Source organism: Esox lucius, chromosome 8 (genome assembly GCF_011004845.1).
Source record: "Esox lucius isolate fEsoLuc1 chromosome 8, fEsoLuc1.pri, whole genome shotgun sequence".
NCBI lineage: Eukaryota > Metazoa > Chordata > Actinopteri > Esociformes > Esocidae > Esox > Esox lucius.
In genome coordinates, this window is record NC_047576.1 from 11,619,305 (window position 1) to 11,639,383 (window position 20,079).

Genomic DNA, 20,079 nt, shown 5'->3' on the forward strand with positions numbered 1-20,079 from the left:
CACTTAAAACATTGCTTTTTTTTTTAAAGCTCTATGGCCCGATTTATGCTGCATGATACCAGAAGAATCAATTTAAATTGACCTTTGATTCAAACACTAGACATAACATTTCACATTCTATAAATTGAATAACTAATCATAAGGACAGGATATTTGTTCACTGACAGAAAAGTTTTCTTTTTATCATTACAGCAAAATAGATGTATTGAAAACAATACTTCTATGTATTATGCTTCCACTGCCATTATGCTTGGAACAGAGTATGAACTACCCAAGTGACCTTTAACCTCAATTACTATCGCTGCAAAATGCAACCTAAGAGATAGAATGATAATATGGTCATAACAGGAAAAGGTTCGAGCTCTGTCATTCATCAATCTTACTGTCAATCACTCAGAAACTATGCATAGATGATTAGCTCCTGGTCACGTATTTAAACAGAAATGTAGGAAGAGATGGTGAATTACATCCTCACAGGTATCCAGTCACATCAACTGCTCAGCAGAGCCCCACTGATTATGGGTTTTCCACTGCACTTGGGAACATTGGTCTTGATGCTCATCTTCTACAGACAAGGTAAAGACCTAGACAATATAATGTACAGATTGATTCAAAGTTTTTTTTGTATTTTGCAGAATACTGCCACTCAAACCATGCCTGTACTGTATATAATTCAAGGAAGGCACGGTTGGTTTCAATTAAACGTTTTTTTTGTTGGTTTTAATGATACAAATGTATATCTGGTATTAAGTGAGAAAACATTTCCAGGCTGTCAGGTGGCTTGAGAAGGGTTCATGATTGTTGGTCCTGTTACAGTGCAACCAATGGACATCTATGGGGGCAAGGAGGCCGTGCCCCACAGCAGGCCCTACATGGTGTTAGTGAACAGGACTTCTGGAGCCAAAATGTGTGATGGCTTTTTGGTGAGAGAGGACTTCGTGATGACTGCAGCCCACTGCAATGACAAGTCAGTACCATTTGCTTATCTAGTCGAATCAAGGGTCTATACGTGACAATAGTTTCCCTTTGTATGTGATTTAACTGTTTAACTCGTTTATATTTCAGCCCCTTTTAGCTGCATCCACGGAATAAACATTCAGGCAGAGTGAAATATAATGGCTATGCTAACACTGTTTTCAAAGACATTTTATCTTTCAATCCGACCAAAGACATCGTAAATGATGGGCCGCCTGGATTTGTTTTGGGATTCACAGGAATACACTTTAGTTGAATTTGTCAAAGTTATGTTGTCCATGCTGTGTATTTTTGGGGGGAAATAGAAACAGACAACATTTACATTTACGGGCTTTACATCTTGGAGAATATTAATGTAGTGGTAATACAAGATAGCAAGCAAATTTGGCAGTGCTTGTGGCGTGTGTATGGAAAGAGCCAGTCGCAAGAGGAGTTTATTTCCTCTCAGAATAACGAGCACTTGTGCAACCCAAGGCACTGCGTAATGTGCAGGTTTCAAATAAAAATAAAAAAAAAACAGGGTACGTCAGGATATCTAGACAACTGGTACGTCGGGAATCGACACTCCACATAGAACAACCCGGCACAAGGACAATGGGAGCAGAGGGAACAGAAGTACACTTCATGATGAGGGGATAGGGAACAGGTGTGTGTAACGACAAGACGACACCAGTCCAGGGTTGCTAATGAAAAGGGGGTGGTGGCAGCTAGTGGACCGGTGACGTCAAGCGCTGGATCCACACCTGGCCAGAGGGGAGAGTGGGTCCTGGGGGAGACGTGATAGTGCTAAAGATGAAAAGCGATTATCGGCTAATTCAGACTGGGTTAGAAGCAATACCAAACTTCTGTTGGGAATGGAACTTCTGCATTAGCTTTGAGTGTTACCTTTGTCCCATGAGCTCAACCAATGGTCCTCTGTCTGACCCAGTTCCCCAACACTTATCTTTCATTGAAAGGTAACATGAGGGGAATTGTGTTTCAGAAAATCAAGAATCCCAGCCACTCTGTACTTTATTCAACACTAATGGTGCTTATTATATTTCTTTGAGATGAGAAAATTGCTGTTGCAATTTCAACTGCAGATTAGTCTACAACATATGTTATTGAATAGTCATGCACATTTATAATTGCCATGTATACTTGTATTTGCCTTCATTGCACATTTATACTGTACCTCACACCTTCAGTATAACATTGTTCTTAATTGTTTCACTTGTCGGTTTTCTGCAATCTTGTATTTGCACTTCTGATCAGATGCCAACTGCATTTCATTGTATTGTACTTGTACTTGTTCACTGACAAAAAAGTTTTATCTAATCTAATCATGTATTTTATAGAAATATTAAGGTCGCACTTGGAGTCCACAATGTTTTCAACAAAACTGGCGAGGAAATTCTTGTGAAAAAAACATTTCCACATCCAAATTTCAACACCACAACCATGGATAATGATATCATGCTACTAAAGGTAAATGCTTAGCTTGGACTTAAAGGGGTTGTATGCAGTTGCTACATTGTTTGATATAATTGGTTCACAAGCTTAGTTTAATTGTCATACTCCTTCAGAACCCTAAATGTAAGCATGTCTCCAAATATGTTGCTTTCCAATTTTGTGATATCCAATTTTGGGAATATAACCCTGCTTTATCGCAGCTCCCAGCAGACTTGAAACAGTCAATTTTGAGATATGTGCCCTCCGAAGTAGAGTTCTCGCTGGTTGGTTACCGCTCGGTTAAACCACAAATCAATTAATCATACGATCAAGTAAAACAGGTTTTTAAACCAGCAGGGTCAGCTTGCGGTTCAGAACTATCATTTTGCATGTCAGAAACATTTTAAATAAAGAGAAAACTTTATTTCTGTGAACGGTGAGATAGATAACCAGCTACAACGGAGTAAAGAAGTGGAGCAGTTCCCTCACTCATGTGAGAATAGTTTATAATATGTTGCTAGGTAGCAACATACTAGCAACACAACTTGTCAAGCCTACTTTAAAGCTCATGAGAAAATGTCTAGCTAAAGTAACTAGAACAGGATAAATTAAATAATAAATTATTGAATAAACCATCATGCAAAGGGTCTGGCAAGTTAAATATCTGCTTTAGAATGATTTTAGGGTTTCATCAAGTAGACCTGGTAGATCATGGAGGCACAGACATGAGAAGCTGGTAGGCACGTGGTCTCTCTTCCTTTAGGAAGGGCAACACATTTTTAACGCATGAGTATACTGTACAAAAAGCATTGTAATGTGAAATGATCCAAAGAAGCAGGCCCCCAAATCGAATTATGCTGAAGACTGAAGTCCAAAATACGATCGATTCATTTTGTCTTGACGCCAAAAAAACAGTCCTGTTGGTTAGTCGGGAACAAATTTAGCCAACCTGGCCTGGGTGCGGCTGCAAACAGCAGACCCTTGTAGAGGACACATCTGAACCATAACCAGTGCCATTCTGGATCGTATAACAGTGCTCGCTCAACCAGGAATTCTAGACTGGAATCCGTGCCCATTCTCTCGCCTTTGACCTTGACTCAGCTCACATGCCACAAGGAGTTGATACTCTGCAAAAAACGATTGGCCAATTTTGTCAACAACAAAAAGATACCACTAGAAAAACAATTCTTGAATCAAATAAATCTGCCAATGGGGAAAAACTTTTTTTCAGAAAATGTCAGACATTTCTGAAAACAAGAAACTATGTAATTCATGCACAACAAAATATTTCTTCACCTGCAACCAGACAGAAAAGTCTGAAAAAAGAATGTTAAGCCTGTTCAGAATAGTCATTGTCTAAATTAGTCTATGTAGCCTTTTCTCAGATGTAAGGTGACCATATTCGATTATGAACCACCAAAACCCTGACAGTGCTGGCCAATTGCTCTGCCCTCTTACATTTCATGTTTTCAAGCTGGAGAAGAAAGCATCTCTGAACAGCATGGTGAGACTCATTGACCTCCCGCAAACGAATGATGAGAAGGTGCCCAAGAACTGTCTGGTATCAGGTTGGGGCATGTACAAGGATAATGATACTGGCTCCCCCATGCTGCGGGAGGTCAACATTACAACTAAAGACGATAAATTGTGTTCTGATCACCATGTGATCTGCTCATCGGGATCAAAGGGACCTGCGCAGGTAAGATACAGCATGCAATGTAATGTAGCAGAGTGAAGAACATTGTTTGGATGGTATGAATGAGGGGAATGTTCATTTGTTCTATGGTCGCCGTTGTATTTCAAGGGAGACTCCGGTGGTCCGTTGGTCTGTAACGATGTGGCCTATGGGGTGGTGTCCTACCGAGTACATCACAACAATGACAACACCTACATCTACGTGTGCATCCCTCATTTCCTAGACTGGATCACTGACACCATGAAGGCTTGATGGGGCACAGACCGGAAAAATCTACACCTTCTTTATTTGACCAACCATGTGCTTAGCAGAAAGATGAGGACACTGTCAAGAATGTCACCTGTTTATGATGCATTCCAATGGATTAACTCAGTGCTAATGTATTACTTATTGAATATTACTAAGTGGTCACCAATGGCTTGAGGTATTGTCCTGCGCAGTAGCTGTTTTAATAAATCATATGGTGATTTTAATAAATTAATGGTGTTATTAAACACATTTCATTTGTGAATATTGGAGTAAACAAGATGTGACCTGATGTAGTTTTACATCCACCATGGATGCAGTCAAATAATCATAAGAAATCATAATTTTATTTGTTCTAAAAGTCCCTTAGAGTAGTCCTTAGGTATTATATTCATTTGTCTAAACAAACCGCAAATGTGTGTGGCAGTAATTTGCCAAACCTGGGTTTATAGCTACTTGCTCAAACACACTCAGTGTACAGTATGTACCCTTTCAGATAGTTTGCCAACTCAAAGAACTAGTATCAGAAAAGGGACTTCAAAATGGAGATTGCCTTATTGGTAGTGCCAGTAAAATCAGAGAGCATAATGGGAACATAATATCATCCTTGTCCATGGAGACTTGTTATAGACCAGCTTCTGAATGACAAGAGAATGTCTCCCTCTGGTGGTGCATTATAATACCTGCAGATGGCCAATAGACCCTCCATCAGTAACTGTAGACAGCCAGGATGTAATTTATTTCCCATTAAATCAATAATTATCCGTGTGGGGATTCTCATAGTAGACAATGAAAATGAATATAAATTAATTCAAACTCTGATCATTTCAAACCATTTTAATATCATTTCATGCAAAGGATCCCCTGGAATTGTGCCCGCGCTGACATTTAGGAAACTCTGCCCATTTCTCTGGATCGGTCAAATTCAAATTAGGTGTGCAAGAGCACTTAGTAATGCGTTGGGCTGGATTAGTCCTCTATAGACATGTAATTTTTTTTATTGGTGTATATAAATACAATGATTTTGAATATTTTTTATCAGTTTGTTCACTCAGCTATTGGAAAAATAGCAATTGACCTGTGGCCAATGAGTTGGTCCATGGCCAATGAGGTGGCACCATGGAGACACCCCTAAGCAGTGTCCTTTCTGTTCAGCAGCTCAGTTTAGGCACTGATATTAACATATTAACCATTAATATAGATATATTAAGTGTCAGATATGTTATTGTTAAGGTTCCTTTCAAAAACAAGGACATTTCTAAGTGATCCCAAACTTCTGAACAGTAGTGTATAATCTAGTATTTCATGGTATGAAAAGCAGGTTGAATTATTTTAACAAATCCAGTTTGAGTTTCAATATGTATACCATCCTCCCTTGCCAGTCATATGTCCACTGGTTTGGACAATCTGAGATTAACTGAGTCACCATGTTATGTAACCATGGCCAAAGATCCACCAAGGGTCCCAATGGCAAATATGATCCTTGAGAGAAGATGTACTTACCTATTTTCAAGGCTCTATATTAAAAGGTGCGAACCAAGTGAGCTTGCAAATATTACTCAACTCAGCAGCGCCACAACTCATTTGGTAAATTCATGGTTCTGAACATATGTTCCAAGTTTCATTATAATGACCATGCATGTTGGTGTTTGTGCATGCATGTGCAAAAAAAAACACATAACCCACAATGGAGATAATCCAATGCAGAGGACGAACAGAAAGAAAAAAAAAAAAACATTTGTGAGAAGTGGGACCTATGGTCAAATGGGTTGGGCGTGGTGAGCTTCCAAAGTTTGGAAGGCTTATTACAGCTCTACCATGAGACCGATTTGTATGACCTTCCATCAGAAGTTGAGGACCAAGAGCCGGTACTACCATGTAACATGTGGACCCATATTAGGTGCCCTAATATCAGAAACAGCCTAACAGTGTTGTAAAGGTTTTGTTTATTTAGGAAAAATACAACCATGAAGATACAGAATGCTTAAAAAATGAAATACAAAACCAATCTGATGCTATGACGAGAACAGTTGTGAAATCACTCCATTAGTAGCCTCATACAAAGTAAGGTTTGTTGAAAAGAGACTGTAGTAGTTATCTTTTAAAACTGGCCAGCTTCACATTAAATCAGCGCTGTGTACTCGACACTGTTGTGACTGCAATAAACGAAAACAAAAAAAAGATTCCTTATTAAAAAAATGTGCAGGTAATAAAATAAAACAATGTTCTCAGTATAAATGAAAATAAATTAGATGAGAACTTGCCATAGATAGGACAGTCAAGCAACAGGCCAGCGATCAAGAAGACAATTGAGTGGGTTCTTTCCATTTACCAGAACCCACAGTGATCCTAAAAAAGCCCATTGGACTAGAGTACACCTGGAGAACGTCTCATCTCCCTCTCCGTGCAAACATGGTGGTAATGGTTGGTTTCAGACGTTTGTGTGGATTTCCATAATTCAAGACTCATCGCCATTAACGGGTGGCAAAGCAGTCACAATCAAATCAACCAAAATAAGTGCAAGCGTTTTTGTACACAGCAGAGCTTTAAAACGTCAAAAGCGTTACCATTCTTTTTCTGAGATACATTCCCTGTCTTTCAGGTCGTGCCTTTTGCGTGCACAGCCAGAGTGAGGCAACGGCCTACAGCACATGAGCCTTGCTCTTTTGAGCTCCCCACAAAAACTGTTAAAAAAAAAAAAATTGTTGTCTGCGGTTTTCAGTAACGAATAAGGAGGATCAGAAAGTAAAAAGAAAAACTTGGAACAGACCGGTGGTGGATGGCTCGGAGTGCGAGCCAGCCGTCCCCGCACATATCCAGGACTGCTCTTATCTACATGGTCGGTTTCAGAAGAATATTTAAAGTGTTGCGGAGCAGCGGGCCGGGACCAGGCCCGCCGTCATGGGGATGGGGCCGCCGGATCGAGGTGAGGGGCTGTGCCCAGACGACAGACATCCGGACGTCACCGTCCTACCAGCCGCCCTCGTCACCTAAGGAGAAAGGAAAGCCACAAAGGCAACGGTGACTCAGTGAAAAGTTGCATACTCGTCTCTCGAAAGGGGACCTGCAGCTACAGAGAGAAAAAGAAACGTTTGACGGCCCTTTCATTCGGTACGCTGACTTGAAGAGACACTACCCGTGTCTGACATCTGGTTTGCCTACCTGCATACTAATTGTACTACATACTATTTATAACAAACTAACCAATTGAGTCAGCAACCTATCCACATAATGGCCACATCCGAGCTCAAGACTGACGTCCATTGTCACTGCATTGACTGCCACTATACAACCAGGCTGAAAATACAATTCTCTTGTCTGCAGCAAATTGTACTTGATCAAATGCCACAGTATGGCTTTTTAAGCATACTTAACTTTCAAAGACTTAACGCCTACAATTTAGAATACAAGCACAGGCATTGGTACGGCTAGTTCCTGCAATAAGATCCAAAGTCAGGCCGTTCGAAATAGAACCACTGATTATTTTTTTTCCAGTCAGAGAATCACACCGCAAAAGCAATATTACATGGACCTATTTCATGGATAGAACACCTTTCAACAAAACAAGATATGAGAACAATTCTTATATGAATATTATCAGAACCACTGATCATGTCAACAAGAAAGGTGACTGGTGCCATTTGTGTCCAGATCCTTGAACTGCAAGGCAAAGAAGCAAAGGAAAACCCCCAAAAAATAAAAAGCTTCTGCAAGAAAGGAAAAAAGCTTATGACAAGAAAAGCAAGAAATAGAGGGCTAACGCTAGGGCCCCTGCAAGACAGCTCGCGCAGAGACATTTCCAGACTGAGGTCAGCCTACCTTGGCTTTCTGCATTCTGCAGTGCTAAACTGGGCCTTCAACATATTGTTTCTTCAGTTCAACAAATTACTACAGGAGGCAGCCTCACTGTGCGCCACTGAGAACTGCATCGCCTGTTCAAACAAGAGAAAGCCCAGTGATTAATGAAGAGGTCCTTGGTACTCCAAAAAATAGGGAACAAGTCCAATAAGGCCCATCTGCAGTTGCCCTGCATGTCCAGATGAGGTATATGGAGTCTTTCCTATGCTGGCTATACTGTACATGTGTACCAACCTAAATACTAATGTCGTCCATAATGTCTAATTTTAACCTGGGCCCATATTGAACATGTCAATCAAGATCATATGGATAGGTCCTACAACACAACTCCTACACTGGGGAGCTTTGTGGATACAGGCCATGGGAGGTTTGTTGGGCATTCCCATTGTCCACCACGAGGTACAATGCAACTAACTAAATAATGTGAAACACCAAAACTGTACCATCGGTAACTGTATGTCTTAATATGGTGAGGAAGGAATGGGAAACCAATTCTATGTTACACGTGACATGAGAAATGACTTATTTCACTACTCAAAATGATCTTTTCATCCTTCGGTCGGCCCGAGACCATAGGGGGCTAACCCGGTCTGAGTGGAGCCCATCCAGCTGCTATACAGGCCAAAGACCTGCCTTGGCTCTGGAGTCGATTGGCCGAATCCAAATCTATGGCAGCGATGTGGCTGTCCAGGCACCGGATTGGCCGCCTATCTTGACTCCCTACACTTGTGTAAGCTTATAAGAAGCCTCACCATAGCTATCGTAGCTGTCTCTGTACGAACCTCCTGAGCGATCGCCGTATCCTCCTCCCTGCGCTCTGTGGACACAAGAGAAACGCACATCAGTAAATAGAAATGATACGGGCAGAAACAATTAGCAAAATATTCAATGACTAAAACTGATAGCCTACTGTCAAAATGGGCGTAGCTTCTTTCGTAGCTTCATTTGTTTTAATTAATCTACATGATCTTTCCATTTTACTTTCTCTTCACCAATTCTATCAAGTGTAAAACAACGGCGCGCCTTTATGTAGCCATGGTTGTGGGTTCTCCTTCACCTGTCTTTGTTGTAGTAGCCTCGGTCTGATCCGTACGAGCCCCCACTTCTATTGTCGTAACGCCCGCCGCCATATCCCCGCTCGCCGCCACCTACAATTGAAGGGTCGTCAACAGCAGCTTCAAGGCGGGCAACAAACAGTTACGCGTTCATCTTACGGTTCCAGAAGTCGACAAGAGAACGCCAACATTACTTCTGACATGCTACCAGTAGCCTAACAGCTTACAATCAAACCTCTACAGCTACTAGAGACCACGGCAGCAGTGACTGCAAAACAGAAATCAGACATGAGGACGTAGAAGTGGTTATTAGGGATAAGGGACCAGGGGGCAGGGTCAGAGCGCGAGCTGCATGGGAGCACACATCAACTACGCCTGGTTCATTTCTGACAGTCACAGGATCCCTGGCTAGCGCAGGCGTGAGGACATGGTGGTAAGGTTAGCACTGGGGGTGTCAGTCAGCCAGTCAGTCCAAGGCAAACGAGGGAGGGAATCTCAGGCGCAGGACGCTGCAAGACAGAAAAGAAACTTGCCTCGCGAGAAGCCACGCCCACCTCTTCCACCACCACCACCTCCACCTCTGCCTCCACGGAAGTACCCTCCTCCGCCTCCCCTGCCGCCCGACGAGCCCCCTCGGAAGCCACCTCCAGACCTGCCACCGCCGCCCGACTTGCCAGCCTGGTCCACACGGATCTGTCTGCCGTCGAGGGACTGACACAGGAACAGTTGGAGAGGATAAAGACACCATACAACGTTGCTATGTTCGCGGCACGGTTGTGCAAGACAGTTGTGTTCAAGGGCAGAGTTTAGTTTTAACCATTACCTTGCCGTTCATGGCCAGCATAGCATCCTTGGCCTCATCTGGGTTCTCAAAGGTGACAAAACCGAAGCCCCTGGACCTCTGGGTTTCTCGGTCTTTAATTACAACAACTACACAGAGATAAAAGAAAGATTCAAACCATAGGCACGTTGACTTCCACCCAAAGCGTGTTCAAACAGCAGCAACTCAAATCAATGACACAGCACTTCATTTTACAGATATTTATGTTTACCTTCAGATATTTGCCCATATTTGGAGAACACATCTTCTAATGACTGCTCATTAGTATCAAAGCTGAGTCCACCCACAAATAGCTTCCCTTCATCAGACATCCTTTCACCACTGTTAAAGGGGGAAATAAAATAGCATGCTAATTACAGATGCATAAATTCAAAATAGCTAGAAACAGGTAAGGTTGAGCTAAATTCAGATTTGTAACTAAAGACAATCATTTTCATGTGCTAGTCAGAACAATGACTGTCTAAAATGGTTCACCACGGCACGTGATTAACTTGAATCAGTCAGCAATTCTGAATTTAAAGACATTTTGAACATGATATTAAATTATCTGTAGTCTGTGGTAATTATTTCAAATTGTGTTAAAAGAATGGGTTTTTAAAAGTCAAATGATAGATGATATTGGTATCCAACCATGATGATGAAATATACATTCTTCCTACTGGTGGTCACATGGATGTGGGGCTCTATAAAGTAATATTAAATTAGCATTTTATACAGCAAAATGTTTTCTGAAGTCAATAGTAAGGTTGTGTGGTGGGGCTCGGCTCCGTGGCGTTTTGGAGTTCTGCATGCCTTAAATATTCTCAACTTGCGCGTGGCCTTCCGTTGCGTTGGTGAAACTGGAAGTTCATAGGATAGATTACAGGTAGCTAGCGAAAAACAGTTTCACAAACGAGACATTTGTCTTTCTGCTAAATATATTATGTACGATTTGAAAGAATGACTTAAAAGGTTTTCCACACTGGGAATGAAGTCCTTGTACTAAGGAGAATGAGCTAGCTTAATCATCATTCTAGAAGATTATGCACCAATCAACATCCTAATTACATAATTGTTCTGATTTGTAAAGGCCCAAATAAAAGAAAATTACTACACCCAAACCCCATTCTATCAGAAAAGGCTGCTTTTTAAGGAACATTTCAGTCATATTTAAATTTTTATACTATGCCACATTTAATAGAACTATAGAAATCAAAAGCGGTTTAACAGTTGGAGGTATCAGTAAACACACCCAACTGAATGAAAATACTCTGGATTGACAATTCTATTCCACAAAATATCTGATGCAGTTGGCTACATTGTTTTCCCCATACAAGATCCGTATTTGCATCGTGTCTCTACTGTCACTCATTCGGGTTAGACTGGCTCAGTTCTCTGGCTGCAGTTCCGGGGGCCAGACTCGTGTAAGTAAATAAATACTGTACATGGCTCTGCAGGAGCTACTAGTTTCACCCCATTCTGGAACGCGGAGGCTCTCTACTATGGTTACAGTAATGTGAATACTGACGGGTTTGCACCTAATGTAGTGAGTTAAATGTAGGTTCAATCTTTTTATTACGTTATCTAAAATCAATAGGTGTGTAGGCCTATGTACATCGAAGATTAAACATGGCAAATGATACTTAGAACAATCACGTAAAGGCCCAATATTACCCTGCTCGTAACTACTGCTGTTTATGACGGTCTTTCCGTCCTCCCCCAATATGTTCGTAATCGTAGATAGCTTACGGTAGCTAGATAACGTTACCTAGCTAGTTAGCCAATTAAATCGTGCGTTCGCTCAAACGGCAAAAGCAGGCGACAGTGGAATGACTACGTTCCCTCGTTTAGATTTTAATTACTAGTTGTTACGCTAACTCGTGAAAAATCTGATCAAGAAATCGTGCCGTTCCCCGCCCCCACATGTGCCAGGCCTAGACGCAACTCCCTTTGTTCGACGCTCTCCAGCTTAACCACAACGGCGCCATTTATGATACTGCTAATGGAAGCCATTGGCTAGCCAGCTATCACTGCGTCATTGCATCGAATAGTTGGTACGCTCGCAGAGTAAAATGTGGATATTGGCTTTATAAAAGAAAATGCTTTAATAATGTAGTGTTTAACAGATCACCATTAATTACCCATAAAACCGTACTTTGAATAGATTCACGAGGATTTTAATCACAAGCTACATGTAGCTTCTGGCTAGCTGAATCTTCTCGACTCATTTTTTGGGCGAAGACTGAGGTCAGACATTAATCTAGCTGGCTAATGTCTTAGTGGCTCACATTTATAAAAATACGTTAACGAATGCAAAGATTTATACAATAGTATAGTAAACCCTTACCTCCGTCAAAACACCGTGAGAATCTCGTACGACCGACCTGCAGCAGATGGGAATGAATGAGATGCGAGGCCTCCTTGTATATGTATTGATGTGTTCCTCGCAGTTACGCCCATCTTATGAATATTAAGCAGTCAAGTCCCGCCAAGTACTATTCTTTTTAATATATTTTATTTTAAGGGTTTCGCAAGCCATTTCTGTCAAGGATCAAATTGAAATAAAACGATCTGCTCAATCTTTTTGTCAACATAAAGAGCATGCACAGACTTCACTGTCCCAAAAGGTAACGTATCCAAAATCTGATATGTCCTGTTTTGTCAGGGCACTGTACTATGCCACTGCTAAATTCTGACATTACAACAATGTCCTATTAATAAATATAGAGACAGCAACATATTGCATAAAGTGTTTAATTGATCTCCCAAGATAGCTCATTTAAAATACTTCATACACTTACAGTTGTGTAGATTTCTAGAAAAAGTACTGTACAATTTGTGTACGAATCTAATTGGCAAAGCAGAATGGCAAATGTCAGTGTGTAGCTCAAGTCTGAATACCATAGTGTATTCCCAATCCCATTTCATGGCATGTCTTGACTGCTTTACAGTTCAGCTAGACATCCCCTCTAATTCAGTCAAGATCTCTCTCTCCTCCTGTTAACCTCCAAAAGAGCTGTTCCTTGTCTCTTCGGGATTAGCCATCCCATGCCAAACCTGGAATAGAATAAAGAATTAGTTTAACATTACTAATTAATGAACTACATAGTTAACATTACTAATTAATGAACTACAAGACTGTTTTCGCCTTTTGTGCAGTTACAAGCTTGCAAACAAAACATGGCAAAACATGTCCTACCTGGTACAGAAAAATAACATTGCCAACAAGGATGTATTAAAGTGTTCTAATTTCACAATAAATAACCATATTGCAGCTGAGAGACAGCAAACTAGAATTTCTCTGAACTTGAAGGGAGGCATGACAATGATGTGATTAGAACTATGGCTATGCTTTCAATACATTTGCAGTGTAGGAGTTTGCACAAAGGCTGTAAGACACTAGGATTTGACAAAACCTGAACATATGCCTTTTGCCAAATGAAGGTTTCAAATCAATGCGGTCAAATATTTTGAAAAATCTGACAACATAGATGATTCCAACCTTAAAATGTATCTAAGATGTTGAACTAACACCCAAATGGCCCAGTTTGACCTGTTGGTATAATATCCTGCAGTATCTGCAGCACTGAACACATCTGCCAACCTCCTCCACTAGTCATTCACAATTTAATACACATTCACAATGGCTGCAGCCTGTCTTACGCGCTAGTGTGAAATTAAACATGCTTTGATTAACTATTGTAAAAGTGAACACTTGAGTGATAACCAATTTAATCTAATGGGTCAGAACAAGGTTTCAAAACAGTACTTTCATCAATCATGTCAGATCAGTCACTATGTAATGGAAGCAGAAACACTAACAAGGCCCATAAATTTAGGTCAAAGGCATTCAGTGTCAGAGTATACCCACCTCCCAGAAAGTACTGGAAGGAACCAGGAAGCATCCAAATCCCATCAAACTGTAGTTCAGTCTTCATATCCAACGCTTAGTCTAACCTGATCGAGTAACAAGAATGTGTAATTAGTTGGAGTACATATAGCTTTTTAGGCAAACATGAGCATGCACTTGATTATCATTTAACAATATTAAATACATATATACACAGAATTAACTTGGCATTAATAAGACCTAATAACAGAAGTGAATTGATGTTAAGACATTTATACTAAAGAAATTAAAGTGTACATAGCGACACTTGACAAGCAAAAAGTGATCAGTCTAAAATTTTGAAATGAAGACAACTTTGAAATCACTGGGAGTACAATACAAAACTCTTGTTTTGTAATTTCACAGATGGATCAAAACTTAAGAGGATCTCGTTTTACACTAGGGACACTTAAGCAATGACGGCACATTGACTATTCAAAATCTCAAGTCATGTTTAGAGGCTCTAGTCTCGTCCGTTTTCTACAGGGGGACAGGGTGACACATTTCTCCAAAAACAGGATATGTTACTGGACGTTCTCATGCAACTCAGGGTTCTGGACAGTAACATCTAGGGCCGGAAGTGACAGCGGTGCTTGGGCAAAGTCAAAAAGGTAGTTAAGATGGACATCAAAATGAGAACTGTTTGAGGGATGCGAACAGGAGAGCAAAAGTCGTTACCTCACATTACTGGCCTATTTCCACTTATGAACTAGCCAAGAGCAGCATTCACCAGAGAGGATTCACGTGTCGGTAGGCACAACACTTCATTCTCCAAGGACTTTGTTGATTTCCAAAACGATAGTAGAGCTCTTGGGCGCAATGAAGCATTATAAAAGAACCAGTGCCAGCACCAGGATGACATTTCATTTTGATTCTGCTTTGAACACACCCAGCCCACCCACACATTGAACAGCTTCAGCAACAGCGTGGAACCTCTAACAGCCTCTTAATATTAATTCAGAGGACCTCCCAACATTCCCAATTATAGCTAATACACTTCACTAAATCAATTACACCCAGCCACCCATTGAAAATGAGATCCTGCTTTTAATACCCTTTCCAGCAGCCTATGTTAATTTGTCAACCCACTTACTACACCCTACCAAAGTCACATTACATAACATTCTGCTGGCTTATTGGACCAGGCTGTAGTTCTTTGAAGGCACAAGAAATCAGAACATTTTCAACGGGTTGTTTAATAGGCTTCATGAAGCCAGAATATACAAAAATCGTAGGTGTTGGTACACAGAACAGAGAGCACATATCCTTGAAGAAACATTGTGAGTGATCTTGAATGTTCAGTCCATCAGAGCATAGTATGCACATGTTGATTGCAAAGAGCAAAATACCTTAGGCCAACTGCTAAAGGCTACAAATAACACCTGCTATACAGCTCAATGACCTGAAGTTAGTTTACCAGTCAAAGCAATTCACTCGGTGTATGGAGCATACAAGTCTTTAGCAATATCAAGGTGGTCTGCTGGAAACTGGGGCTCCCACGTAGCATTCCTGCCTTGCTACACTAAAGGAATGCATTACAGAACTGAAGGAGCAAAGTACTTAGAGCACATCACAGCTTGTCAAGCTTCTAGTGTAAATTTAATAGATTGTGGTTTTTTTAAAGACCAGAATTCCAGTTTAAAAAGTTTAAATGGAAACATTGCTAATATTTTGCGTTCCGATTGAGCAGAAACATGGTAAACACTAAATTGGTCTTAGAAGCTATCAGGCTGTGTCGAACAGGTTACGATTCAGTGGAAACAGATTTCATTGCAAATAAAGTCACTTTTTAAAAAAAAAATATCAAATTTTATTCCCCAGTGTCCATTTGTCCTGCAACACCAGGAGGGCATATTGAACTTAAGGTACTAAGACCAATAATGAGCATCAAGGCTTACAGTAATTAAATGCTACAGGATATAAGTTACTGTCAGGAGGACAGATCCTGAAAACTTTCAACACGATAAAAAAGGTCTAAAGATGCTGCCAAGTCTGAAAGAAAACACTAGAACCAGATACCACAAACAGAAAAGAAAAAAAGGTCTTCGAAGAGCGCATCTTTTAAAAAACAGCCAGCGAAGGGACGATCTTGCAATCAGGAAGTTTGTTTTTGTTTTTACTCGTGTGTAGCTGAGGACAAGAAGTAGGCACAAGTGTAAAGGCACTGCAGCATTCGGACATTTCACATAGTAGACTAGAGCCTATTCATATTGTGCCAGGTCTCAAATTGTGCTCTCTGTAACAGGAAAACATCAGGGCGAGGGGCATTGGAAGTGAACTTATGACCCACCATATGGAAACTGACTCAGTGGAGGGGAAAAAATGCCTTTCTGCTTCAGGACAGGATGGTAGAGGGCTGGATTTCCATTATTTCAGAAAACTGGTTCTTTTGATTCTTTCAGGAGACGTATTTTAACATACTAATCCAAGAGAGCACAGGGTTCCAGATACTGAGCCAAGACGTCTTACAGGGCCGTTTTGGGAGTCTAGGCAATCATGTCCAGTCCGTACTAAAACTGTCTAACCCCTTCTAACAGTGAGATAATGGCAACTAAACTACATCATCATACTTACCATAGCTGTCATAGCTGTCTCTGTATGATCCTCCAGAGCGGCCACCATAACCACCTTCTCCACCACTCCTGAAAGGGGGAAAACAAGGAGAACAGATGTCAGCGCAGCTCAGGGATCATCATAACCACAAACCAGATTATTGTAACCACCTGCTTGCTGCACAAATAAGTGTTGAATACCCCAATCCTAGAAATCACTGCTGTACCTCACATCACATTAAACAGGCCAGTTGGCATTTATGAATGAAACTCTTACCTGGCTTCCCTGTAACCACCGCTGCTTCCTCCAGAGGAGTATCCACCTCCACCCCCACCACTCCTGTAGCCACCACCGTAACTTCTGTCTCCTCCGCCACCATAGCTCCTGTCACTTCCCCCATAGCTCCTCTCTCCTCCACCATAGCTTCTGTCACCCCCTCCATAGCTCCTGTCACCGCCATAACCGCCGCCACCTGGAAAATAAAACAAGATTTCAGTCAAAGAACCCCCATGTGGATCACTGTAAAAGGAGGGGCATGACTTAGAGCAAATGGACACTAACCACTTTGCAATGCCAGCCCTTACCTCCCGAATAACCACGCCCACCTCTTCCTCTTCCTCCTCTGAAGCCTCCTCTGAAGCCCCCTGAACCTCCCCTGAAGCCACCGCCACCAGATCTTCCCCCTGACTTGCCAGCTTCATCCACACGGATCATCCTGCCATCTACAGACTAAAGAACATGGGGGAAAAACAGTTAGAATTCCGGCAAATCACAGGCAAGAGACTTAAATTTAGTAAACAATCCACCCACTTTGCCATTCATAGCAGCCATTGCATCTTTGGCGTCTTCTGGGTTTTCGAAAGTCACAAAGCCAAAACCCCTGGACCGCCTTGTTTCTCTGTCGCGAACAACATCAACTAAACACAAGAAAAGAATCAACCACCTGCTAGCAACAATATGCCTGCCATTAATACTAGAGATGTTTAGCAATGTGTTACATTAACAGGCACACTGAATGCACAACCAATAGTAGGGCCCAACATTTTAAGGTACAACCTGCGAAATTTTCTAAATCATGTACATTTATTGTGCAAGTTCTAACCTGCAGACAAAACAAGGAAACCAGTGATAAGATCTGGCTAAGCAACATACCTTTAGCAATGTTTCCATACTTAGAGAAAGCCTCTTCTAATGAGGTTTCATCTGTGTCAAAACACAATCCACCAACAAAAAGCTTCCCTTCGTCAGACATCTTGGATTATCTAGGGAGAGGGAAAATGTGTACCAACAACATTGTTTAGAAAGCTACGGGAATTACAAAAACACTATGCTGTGATTAGTGTACTTCCTGATTTTACATGAGGTCCTTTCGGAGAGTACCCTTTAAGTAGGTAGTCAAAGCCATTCCGTCCATTTCTAGTAGACAACGCTGAACTAAGACGGTATGAGTTGATCATTTGGCTCTGAAAGGTTTATCGTTTTTTCGGTTTATCGTTATTTCATGACTAGATAATTTAAGTCACTTCCAGTACGAGTTCATTTAACAATAACCGTTTTAAAGAGTCGTTCTAAACATGCTTGGCAAAGCGACATGTGTAAGCTGTGTAACTATAGTTCAAACCGACACGAACGCCATTTTATTCCACCGTTCCACTGCTGGTTTTAAAATGCGTCGAGCAGCCATGTTGCTGTGCAGTAAAATCTATGCACGTATTTACCATTAACGTAGGCTATATATGAATGTGGGGAATTCTCAACCACAGCAACTAAACGCAACCTTAACTCTTCCAAAAATGGGAAATACGGTCACCCAACACGGATGTTATAGTAGCCAAACATTCAGCAGGAGTTAGCTAATCAAACAAAGGCCCCTGCTAGTTAGCGTTAGCAGGCTAAAGATGTAAACAATTTTAAATCCACAACATAAAAAAAACTGGCCCTCATAGTCCAAACTGACTGTAAATGACCAATTAGCTAACATTTTACAAATAACCGCAGTAAAAATGATTTGTTGTTGCCTCGCAGGAATGAACGATATCTCGCTAACCGCGTTAGAAACGTGCCACAGTAGCTAACGCAGCTAGCTGACTATGTGAACGGCCATTTTGTAGGTAGCAGCAACCTAACTGTCGTTAGTTACTAGTCTGAATTTTACCAATGAATAATAAGACATTGCTAGCTTACTGAAATGTAAAACTCTAGTAAATACTGGTACCGGGATAAAGGAGAACGGTAAGGTTGTCCAAGTAAAAAGTTAGTCAGAACAGGACTGTGGCCAAGTCATGTTAGCGTTACTGTACGTAGCTAGTATTTTAATTAATTCATCGACCAATACCGTTTGCCTGCTAAACAGGAAAGCTGGCTAGCGTTAGCTAACAACAAATTATAATGGCAAAAAAAAATAGGCGTTGTCGAAATCAATAATACAATTTCGACAGCATAATTCTTCCATCGGTATGTTATAATTTAATTGATAGTTACCTCTGTGTGGTTTGGCGCGGTCTGAGAAAGATATCAAAATGGCTCCTGTTTATGAGCATCCGCGCGAGTCGTGCATAAATAGCGAAAGGGGCGTGTGCGTAGAACAGGCTCAGTAGCTTGGGTTGCGTGACAACCTATCGGGCGCGTTCGTCTGGTAAACCGAAAGTAGCCAGTAGACGGAAGTCGACAATTGAAGTGGGGGGAGACTGGGGGTTGACAGCGACATCTAAGAGGTTTACTGATTTTTTCCCCCCGCCATACACGTTTCAACAACATTGCTGGTCGTTTGTCGAAATTCGAAGTAGCTAAAATATATCGTTATTTTAAATTAGCCTATGCTATTTTAAGATGTACGCCTCATTGCATAAATCTGAACCATTAAAGGGTGTGAACTTAAAACCAGGCTCACAGCTAAAAAGCTCCACAATAAGATGTAATTTATCACATTGCATTCCTTTGTGGTAGTGTCACAATCAACACACAATCAAATAAAAGTACTGAATTATAAAATATTTGAGGAATAGGATTGTTTTAGTGTTTTTATTGGGTATTTTATGTTTGGAATAAATAATAATTAGTAAAGTAACGGGAAATGTGAAGGGGTCTGAATATTTTCCGAATGCACTGTAAATGTACCAGTCATATTCCTTCATTTCTAAAGTACTGTATATAAATGCCAACTTTCTGCAGATTTTGTGCATTTTGTCCTGATTATCAACCGGTTATCAACTAGCAGAACATTTACACTAAGAACAATCTGAGGGACTAGGTTCAGTCTGTCCTGTCTTAAGACCCCATTGTTTACGTTGCGTTAGTTTATGTGACAGGGGTTAAGGGTCAGTCTGAATTATATGCTGAGTTATCCTTTTGAATCCAAGGAATGAGCTCTCCAGTTTTCCTGATGTCTTGTGTAAGCTTAGGAAGATGTGAGTCCATGGAGCACATCTCAGGACTACATGGCCAAAATTATATTTAGTTTAGCTGTCCCTGTCCAAAGTCTTCCTGGTTGTATTGCAGTTCAAGTTGCTGCCTGATTATGTTTTCTGTCCCTGCCCACAGCCCACCTGGTCATCCC

At 41.1% G+C, this 20,079-nt stretch overlaps 3 protein-coding genes across 8 annotated transcripts; 1 reads left to right on the top strand and 2 right to left on the bottom strand.

Moving 5' to 3' along the window:
• Positions 1–478: 478 nt before the first annotated feature.
• On the top strand, positions 479–4,600 carry si:ch211-212d10.1 (granzyme B). Its single transcript, XM_010871599.3, has 5 exons — positions 479–576; positions 817–967; positions 2,313–2,442; positions 3,881–4,105; positions 4,211–4,600. Exons 1-5 carry the CDS (start codon positions 519–521, stop codon positions 4,352–4,354), a joined length of 708 nt encoding a protein of 235 aa, XP_010869901.1. The 5' UTR covers positions 479–518; the 3' UTR covers positions 4,355–4,600.
• A 1,677-nt stretch (positions 4,601–6,277) lies between these two features.
• LOC105011525 (cold-inducible RNA-binding protein B) lies at positions 6,278–12,550 on the bottom strand. Of its 4 annotated transcripts, none has more exons than XM_010871602.3 (7): positions 12,429–12,550; positions 10,314–10,423; positions 10,085–10,191; positions 9,816–9,972; positions 9,264–9,354; positions 8,959–9,023; positions 6,278–7,338 (listed from the first exon to the last, which is right to left on the bottom strand). In XM_010871602.3, the coding sequence occupies exons 2-7, from the start codon at positions 10,411–10,413 to the stop codon at positions 7,319–7,321; spliced, it is 540 nt and encodes a 179-aa protein (XP_010869904.1). In that variant the 5' UTR covers positions 10,414–10,423; positions 12,429–12,550; the 3' UTR covers positions 6,278–7,318. The 4 variants fall into 4 exon arrangements, with proteins under 4 accessions (XP_010869904.1, XP_010869905.1, XP_010869902.1 ...); XM_010871603.3 differs by having other exon boundaries at positions 8,989–9,023; positions 9,795–9,972; XM_010871600.3 differs by having other exon boundaries at positions 9,795–9,972.
• Positions 12,551–13,952: 1,402 nt separating this feature from the next.
• Positions 13,953–19,110, bottom strand: LOC105011526 (cold-inducible RNA-binding protein B). 3 transcript variants are annotated; one of them, XM_010871606.3, is made up of 7 exons: positions 19,005–19,110; positions 17,676–17,785; positions 17,334–17,440; positions 17,108–17,252; positions 16,800–16,995; positions 16,545–16,612; positions 13,953–14,038 (listed from the first exon to the last, which is right to left on the bottom strand). In XM_010871606.3, the coding sequence occupies exons 2-7, from the start codon at positions 17,773–17,775 to the stop codon at positions 14,034–14,036; spliced, it is 621 nt and encodes a 206-aa protein (XP_010869908.2). In that variant the 5' UTR covers positions 17,776–17,785; positions 19,005–19,110; the 3' UTR covers positions 13,953–14,033. The 3 variants fall into 3 exon arrangements, with proteins under 3 accessions (XP_010869908.2, XP_010869910.2, XP_010869907.2); XM_010871608.4 differs by lacking the exon at positions 13,953–14,038 and adding an exon at positions 15,148–16,100 and having other exon boundaries at positions 17,129–17,252; XM_010871605.4 differs by lacking the exon at positions 13,953–14,038 and adding an exon at positions 15,148–16,100.
• Between the last annotated feature and the right edge of the window lie 969 nt (positions 19,111–20,079).